Genomic DNA, 8,454 nt, shown 5'->3' with positions numbered 1-8,454 from the left:
CTGTCTGTCTGTCTGTCTGTCTACCTGCCTTCCTGTCTGTCTGTCTGTCTGTCTGTAGTTTTTCATTCAGGAACAGGAAACCATAAATAGATTCATATCAAGCGATAACCTGATTATATATTGACACTTTGACCTTTGACCTCACGCTTAGGAAGACATTTCAGTCCTAATCATAACACCAGATTAGATCTCATCTGATTCTTCAGCTCAAACTTACTGGAAACCCAGAGTCCTTCACAATAAAATACAGCTTTCAGAATAAAAGCACTTACTAAAACATAAAGTTTAACAGAACCAGACGTTTTTATCAGCTGAACTTTCTTCACCTCTGACCTTTGACCCTACAAGCTGCAGAATGAAACTGCCTTTAGTTCAGATCAGAGGTGACATTAGAGAAGATGAAGCTCCGCCTCCAAGCGTGATGTCACTACACACCTGGTCAGGGCCGACCGGACCTCTGGAACCGTCTGGTTCTGGTTCTGGTTCTGGTTCTGGTTCTGGTTCAGAGTTTATATGACGGTTATGATTTTATTTGTTTCCAGAATAAGTCAAAGTTTCTGAGTTTATCTTTTTGGCCCTAAAGTTAAATAATTAGAGGAGGATTCTGAGACTCAGTACAACATTAATATTTTTATGTCAAACTATTTATTCATGAATTCTGACTGAAGATAAATGTGTTTTGTGTTTAATTATAAAAAATATTTAACTTTAAAGAGAAAACAACCCCAGTAAATATTCACATCTCTGCTTTTGCACAGTTTCTTAATGTAAATAGTTTATTTTTATGCGCAAATATTAATGCATATTTTAGAAATTTCTAAATTAACCCATTGAGTTACACTTTTCTTTACATAACGGAGGTTAAGATTTTTTCTTACTATACAGTATTTTTATATTTTATATTCCGTTTGCTTTGATCTCCTGTCATTTTGCTGCTGTTGCTCAGACATTCCCCCATTTTGGGACAATAAAGGACATTTCTATTCTAGTCCAAACTGAGAGGTTAAACTCCAGATTTATTGAGAAACTTTAATATTTTCATCCTTTATAAGAGTTAAGATTCTTTAATATGAATTAGGTGAATGACTTCAAACTGTTTTTTTCTATGAATCGGGTTTTTATGTGGTAATAATGAACGATTCTGTCAGATGATCAGAGATATTTGGGTTAATATGCGTCAGTTTGGATGTTCTGAGTGATAAGAGCCCAGGTTTCCTCCGTTCTGGACCAGAACCCGGTCAGAACTGGTTCTTCTCGCTGCGTTTCAGCAGACAGAGAGGAAGTTGGAGGCTCAGCTCATCAATATATTTAGAAACGCCACAGAGTTAAAAAAAAACGAGCTGTTTGAATAAAGCAGCGAGGCGTTGTCGTTGTTCGATGTCAGACTGCTGCAGATCCAGCGGGTCGTTTTCAGCAGCGGTTAGCCTCAGGTTCTGCTGTCTGGGTCAAAGTTCTGTTCAGCCAGAACCATCTATAACATCACCCTGGGTGACCTTTGACCTGCTCTGATCTGCTCTGATTTCATTCCCTGTAAAAATGGTCTGCAGCGCAGGGCATTCTGGGTAAATACAACCAAAGCTAACGTGCTAGCCTAGCGCTAGCAGCAGAAATGGCTCCTGGTGTTTAGCCAAAGACTAAAGAGAAATCCTCCAACTGCTAAAATCTGACGCCTCCATCTTGTTTCCATTTGGTGAAGAAGGAAGTTGGAAAACACTCTAAGACTTTTGCACAAGCAGGACAGGAACTGAGCTGCTTCTGTCCAAGAAAACCATGTAAGACCAGCGAACCTCCTGCAGGATGCTGGAACAAACGGTTTCCTCTGATGAAGCACAAATAATGAATAAAAATCCCACAGACCAGAGCAGCGACGTGTTGGACCTGAACCAGAGTCACTTTGATTAAGCTGTTGGTCTTTACTGACGTTTTTCCACTCAGGAAAAACGTTTCCTGAATGTTTTACTGGTCCAGTTCATGACAACATGAAGAACCTCGACCCGACAAGCTTAGAAACATGAATCCTTGGGTTGAGGCTGGTTTACTGGTTACCAGTCAGCAGACAAACGGCTCGTTTTCAGCAGCAGGACTTTAGTTTGGTCATCGGCCGTCAGACTGAAGGAAACACCCAGAACCTTCTGGAACCAGGCTGGTCCATGAAATGGAGGAAACGATCCGATGACCTTGTGATTTAAGCAGCCGCCGTGTCTCTAAGTGAAACTTCCACATTAGGACTTCACCAATCACAGCCCACTTCAGCGTCAGATTCCTGAGCTCAGAGCGAGAGTCCATTACGGCGCCGTTTGGGGAAGTAAAAGTCCATTTTAAAGAGCTGGTCGGGTTAAACAGGATCTCTGAAACTGTGCAGGTTGTTTTTAATCGGCGGCTCAAATCTCTTCCGACTGGATTAAAACTAAAGTTTTATTTATTAAAAGAAGTAAATTTAATGTTTCTGCCAGAGGAAAATCTGCATGTTTTTGTGTCTTGGAGAATAAAATAAGATCTGATGCTTTAAGACGTAACGAAGTCTTCCTCTGCCTGCAGACTTTAGCAGAACCGAATGGATCTACAAACTGGGATGAATCGTTTCTGCCGTCGTTCTTTTCTGCCTTTCTTACCTGAACTCAGCTCAGCCTGTTTTACTTCCTCTGTTTTAAATTTAGGCCAAACTTTCAGAGACTTTGTTGCTTCCTCTTTTCTCCGTTTTTAACACGAAGGCGTCGCTTCCACTTCAGCTTGCAGCCACAAACTGCCAAACTGTCAGCCGGCAAACGCTTTAGAGCACAAAGAGCAAATCTACCCCGACAGCATGAAATGTTCTCCAGATAAAGGTGAAGCTGCGAGCTTCACTTCTCCTTTAACGCAGCTTCAGGGTTTCCTCACTCAAATATTCACACATTGATACTTTAAACTGGATCAAGGTTTGTCAGAAACCAACTTAACCAACACAAAGGCTTTGAATATGAATTTTATTTTGAGTTATTATGTGTTAAAATATTGGTCCTTACTACTATTAGAAGGATCTGAAAGCAGTTTTATTGCTAAATCCATTTTTAGAAACCTCCAAAGTGGGATTTCTACGTTTTTTAAACGATAAATGAGAACAGATTGTATTGGCCTTCTGATGATTAACGGCATTTTCAACCTGAGTCATTTGAAATGTTTCAAACCCTCCACATCATCATCATCATCATCATTATGATCATCATGGTAATTTAAGGCCAGACTCCAGTTTCCATGCTGTTATTTGGGGAAGGAAGTTGGATTTAACTGGATTTAGATGTTCTGTTTTACCTTCAGTACTTTAAAAGCTCGGTGCTCTGAGGTCCTGGTTTGCATCACGTGTTCTGAGAATCAGGAAGTGAGACCTCAGCTGAATGTTTTTCACTTGTATCTTTGTTTCTTGTTTAGACTTGACCAGTAAATACCGACTCAGAAGTAAAGTTCTAGTTTAATTTGAAGGGAATCTGCGTAACGTAGGAATCTGCTGAACTACAGCGTTAGCGTTAGCGTATTTCCACTGTTTTTCACAGATTCTTTTTAACATGACAGAAAATTAAAGTTTATCTTAATATTGCCTTTAGGATGCTAACAATAGGCATTTGTTTTGGTATAAAATTGCCCTTTATGTTGGTGTGTTAGCATGCTAATGTAGCACTGTTGTGCCAACATCATGTGCTACTATATGCAGCATGCTACTATAGTGCTAGGTGGCTAATGTCATTTATGTTTGAAAACTGGTGTTAGAGTATGGGGAGTATAATAATTTAATTATGTGTTAGCATGCTAACATGATCATTGCTAGGCTAACATCATCAATGACTGAATGTTCGGCAGGATAATTTTACAGTAACACTGTCACTAATGTCTGCATTTAAAATGCTAATGTTGCTATTAATAGCAGGCTAACATTTCAGTTTACATTTGGATGTTAGCTAGCAGAAATTGTGCTAGCTGGCTAACAGTATTATAAATGATTGAATATTAGCATTAGCATCATAGTTGTAGTTCTGTCATGTGAATGTGAGGATTATTGTTTCAGTAAATGAATATTTTTCACAAGTAATTTATCTGTCAGATCATTTGAATTTCTGTTGCTTGAATGATGTAGAATCTTCGTTTTAGATGAAGACTTTAGGAGAAAAGCAGGATGTTGAAATATCTTAACGCCCGAGCATCATTGTGTCACCATAGTAACCAATGAAGAGCATCACTTCAGATTTATCTTAGTAATGGACTCAGGTCCCGGCTATGCAGCAGACCCACCATGCTGTGCTAACATTAACATGCTAGCGTTAGCAACATGGCTAACCGTTTTTGTTCTCTCTATCTTTGCTTCGTGTGTCGGCAGCATGGGGAACCTGATCAAGGTGCTGACCCGAGACATCGACAACAATGCTGGAAACTTCTTCCTGGACTTTGAAAGTAGGAATCAGAGACTGTGACCAATTAAATCTGTCTGCTTCCTGTCCAGCTGCTATCAGCTGCAGATGTTCTGATAATGACTGCAGGCTGTTCTTCCAGACGCGCAGCCATCGCAGTCAGAGACAGAGGTGTGGGAGAAGGTGAACCAGGTGCTGACGGAGGCCAAGGTCATCCTGGAGGACCTGCAGACGTACAAAGGAGCAGGAGAGGAAATACGACAGGCGAGCAGCTTGATGAATCTATGAAAATATAATAAAACAAAGACTAAACACTCAAAGAGCTGGATTTAATCCCTACCATTTAAATATTTAACTTGATAGCAAAAATATTTAGCTTGGATACTAAATATTTAGTTAGTAAGCTAAATACTTAATTTCCTTACTAGACATTTAGTTTGTAAACTAAGTATTTATCTTTCTAGCAATATATTTATATGCTAACTAAAAGTTTAGTTTGTAAGCTAAATAGTATTTAGCTCCAAGCTAAACATTTAACTTACTAAATAAATATTTAGCTTCTAATTAAATATTTAGTTTGAAACTGTGACATTTATAATTGAATGAGTAACATGGAGAAAATAAGACTTTGAGAAACGAATCCCCATTTTTTCTCTATAATGAAAATCATTGCTGTTAATTTCTGATTGTAACTTTACAAACAGCAACATGAAGTAATAATAAGACAGGTGGTCATTGTTGTTCTTTTAGACTTTAATTTAGCTCTTTTTTGAAAACATCCTCTGAGTTTGTTGGAAATCAGAATGCTGAAAAGCAGTCTTTCTGAGGATTTTATTTTGAAAGCGTGCTGGGCTCAGTTGTTAAAGTGTCCTTGGTGTTTCCAGGCCATCCAGAACCCAAACGTTGAAGGCGTCCAGGAGCGGGCCTGGGCCGCCGTGGTTCCTCTGGTCGCCAAACTCAAAACTTTCTACGAGTTTTCACAGAAACTGGGTAACCGACTTCTAACGGTTTCAAACTACCAACCTGAGCCGCTTTTACATGTTTTCCTTCCAAACAGCCGGATTCGTTCTCTAAATGTTTGAAGTCTGGATCATATTTTAGTTGGACTGAGGTCCAGTTTGAGCGCAGACCTGAGTTTCCCTGTTCCCGTCAGAATCCAGCCTCCACTGCCTCCTGGACGTCCTGACCAGCGCCGACTCCACCCCGACACAACATCTGGAGCAGAAACAGGCGCTGGCCCGTCAGTTCGCCCACATCCTGCACTTCACGCTGCGATTCGATGAGCTGAAGGTCCGCTGCTCTTCCTCCTCCTCTTCCTCAGGGTCCCTCCTCTTCATCGCTCTGACTCTGTCCGTTTCAGATGACCAACCCGGCCATCCAGAACGACTTCAGCTACTACCGGCGAACCATCAGCCGCATGCGGATCAACAACATGTCGGTAAGAAACCCGAACAGAGATTCAACCCCAAACCAAATATATGCAAATTCACTTACTGAGAAGTGGAAGTGCCCTATCAAAATAAAAGCTGGATCTTGTGAATCTGTATAAACTGCTGGAGACGCTGAATCTCCTCACAGCAGCGCCGTCACTGTGTTGGTAAAATCCTCTATTAAAACGTCATTAAGGAACAGAAGAAAAGAAACGACGATCTTTTCTAACCTAAATATTAGTTAAATATTGAAATATTTAGCTTGCTATATATTTAGTTAGAAAGTTAAATATTCAGCTGCCAAACTAAATATTTTTTAAATATGTAATTTGAAACTGTGGCAGTTAAAATGAATGAAAAACATGGTGGAAATATTATTTATTGCTATTTTTCACTGTGTAACTTTATAAATGGCACCAAACAAAGTAGAATTAGGTCAGTTTTGCTTCTTTTAAATTTAAATGTAGTTTTTTTTCTAATTTCCACTGAGTTAAAGAAATGTCTGACTTGTCTCTTATGATATGATCTCATTTTATCACTTCATGTGTCTGAACGATTCTCTGTTGTTCGTTAAACTTGGTGAGCCACAGGGACGTGTCCTCGGTCCTCTTCTGTTTTAAAATGAGAAAACCTGAAATCTCAGGATATCAGATGATCTTAAAGCTTGTCTTTGTGAGTTATGGGGATGAGATAAGTTGGATAAACTGATTTAATCCTGTTGGCTCTAATGTGCCTCAGTTTTGATGCTGAAATTCAAACTCTTGTTTATGTTTTCACGTCAGTTTGTGACAAAATCAGGTAAAAATTTCTCAATTTAAAATTTAAAAATGTAAAACTCCTTTTCTGTTTTGTAACCTGGATGAAGCCTTCTCCTCTGTCTCAATGCTCTTCAGCTCGTTGTGAGTCTCTGGATTCTGCTTTTCAGTCGGACTCGGGGAGCGAGGTCAACAACGAGCTGGCCAATCGGATGTCTCTGTTCTACGCCAGCGCCACGCCCATGCTGAAGACGCTGAGCGACGCCACGTCAAAGTTCGTCTCAGATGTGAGTTTATCTGTCCTCCAGGACGGGTTCTGGTTCTGGTTCTGGTTCTGGTTGGTCCAATCTTCCTACTGACTGTCTCACTGAACTCCCCAGAGCAGAGCTGACATATAAATATGTCAGAAAATACAAATTAATTGATGTAAACTTTTGTCACTGTTAGGTGATAATGAAGAAAAAATGTTTCTATTAATTTTTACACATTTTCCAGATTAATGTTGATTAAATAATTAGTGATTAATGGGAGAAAAGAGAAACTTTAAGTATTTTAAATTTAAAATAAACCTGTCCCCTTCATATTTACTAAATCAATGAATGCGTTTAACGCTGAATGTAGCTTTAACTGATAAATCTTTCAGTTTTTATGTAATTATTGAACAGCAGAACTGATGTGATCAGGTTTCCAGTGTCAGGTTGTTTGCTGAGCTCACCAGCAGAGGGCGCACTCCTCCTTCCTTAAGCAGCAGAACCAATGCAGGTCGGTTTCTTCCTACTGTTTCCGGTCCAAGATGGGTTCTTTGGTTCCAAACATGTAGCAGTTCTTCCCGGTTTGAATCTAGTTTCAGAACCGCTGGTCCAAACCGATATCAGAACCGAAATAAAAATCTTTGGACAAATGTGTTATTCTGGATGTAATTTGATTATTTTTGTGACCATTTGACTTCCTAACTCATTAAAATAACTCAATTACAAAGAAAACTAAAGTGGTGGAGCTGTTGGGTTTTCTCCCATCATGCATCTGGAGTCTGATGATCCGTTTGTCTCTGCTGTCCAGAACCCGGAGGTTCCCATCGAGAACACGACCGTCTGTCTGAGCACCATGGCCTGCGTGTGCAAAGTGATGCTGGAGACGCCGTGAGTCCTGGACGCATCTTCATCACCTGTACGGTCTTCCTCCACCACTTCGGCCTGACACTCACTGTGTGTGTGTGTGTGTGTGTGTGTGTGTGTGTGTGTGTGTGTGTGTGTGTGTGTGTGTGTGTGTGAGAGCAGGGAGTACCGCAGTCGCTTCGCCAGTGAGGAGACGGTTCTGTTCTGCCTCCGTGTGATGGTCGGCGTCATCATCCTGTACGACCACGTCCATCCGGCCGGAGCCTTCGTGAAAACCTCCAACATAGACGTACGTCAGGCCCGACAAGCTGGGCCACACAGTTTGATTCCTCATATGTTTCCTTTTATCAACATTTGATGATGATGATAATTTTAACAAATATGTAGAAAAACATATTTTTCAAAAGAGTTTCATGCTGCAGCTGTGATGTTCTGCAACTTGCATCAGTAAAATAATTTTTCTTAGTGGATCGGGCAACGAAACGGCCAACAACCTTAAAAATCAGAACAGAACCGATCAGAACCTCCTGATCCAGAAGCGGTTCTGCAGGTTCTAGACTGACGTGTTGTGTTTCCAGATGAAGGGCTGCATCAAGGTTCTGAAGGAGCAGCCGCCCAGCAGCGTGGAGGGACTGCTGAACGCCCTGAGGTAGGAGAGAGAGGCATCCAACCGTACATCCAACCGTCCAACCGTACATCCATCTGTCCAACCATCCAACCGTACATCCAACCGTCCAACCGTACATCCATCTGTCCAACCATCCAACCGTACATCCAA

The 8,454-nt window shown here is 40.7% G+C and overlaps 1 protein-coding gene across 1 annotated transcript in view; it reads left to right on the top strand.

Annotated features, from left to right (window-relative positions):
- Positions 1-8,454, top strand: part of LOC106952750 (protein FAM49B-like) — a 20,032-nt gene that overhangs the window by 6,147 nt on the left and 5,431 nt on the right. Inside the window, exons 2-10 of the mRNA XM_015041067.1 lie at positions 4,346-4,419; positions 4,519-4,640; positions 5,261-5,366; positions 5,530-5,666; positions 5,737-5,814; positions 6,732-6,848; positions 7,621-7,700; positions 7,839-7,965; positions 8,255-8,325. Coding sequence (XP_014896553.1) covers positions 4,347-4,419; positions 4,519-4,640; positions 5,261-5,366; positions 5,530-5,666; positions 5,737-5,814; positions 6,732-6,848; positions 7,621-7,700; positions 7,839-7,965; positions 8,255-8,325 — 911 coding nt within the window. The 5' untranslated portion in view covers position 4,346. The remainder of the gene's footprint in view (positions 1-4,345; positions 4,420-4,518; positions 4,641-5,260; positions 5,367-5,529; positions 5,667-5,736; positions 5,815-6,731; positions 6,849-7,620; positions 7,701-7,838; positions 7,966-8,254; positions 8,326-8,454) is intronic.

Source organism: Poecilia latipinna, unplaced genomic scaffold, assembly GCF_001443285.1.
Source record: "Poecilia latipinna isolate Pla-1442-1.1 unplaced genomic scaffold, P_latipinna-1.0 Scaffold537, whole genome shotgun sequence".
Taxonomy (NCBI): domain Eukaryota; kingdom Metazoa; phylum Chordata; class Actinopteri; order Cyprinodontiformes; family Poeciliidae; genus Poecilia; species Poecilia latipinna.
This window is presented reverse-complemented; position numbering and strand designations above follow the sequence as displayed.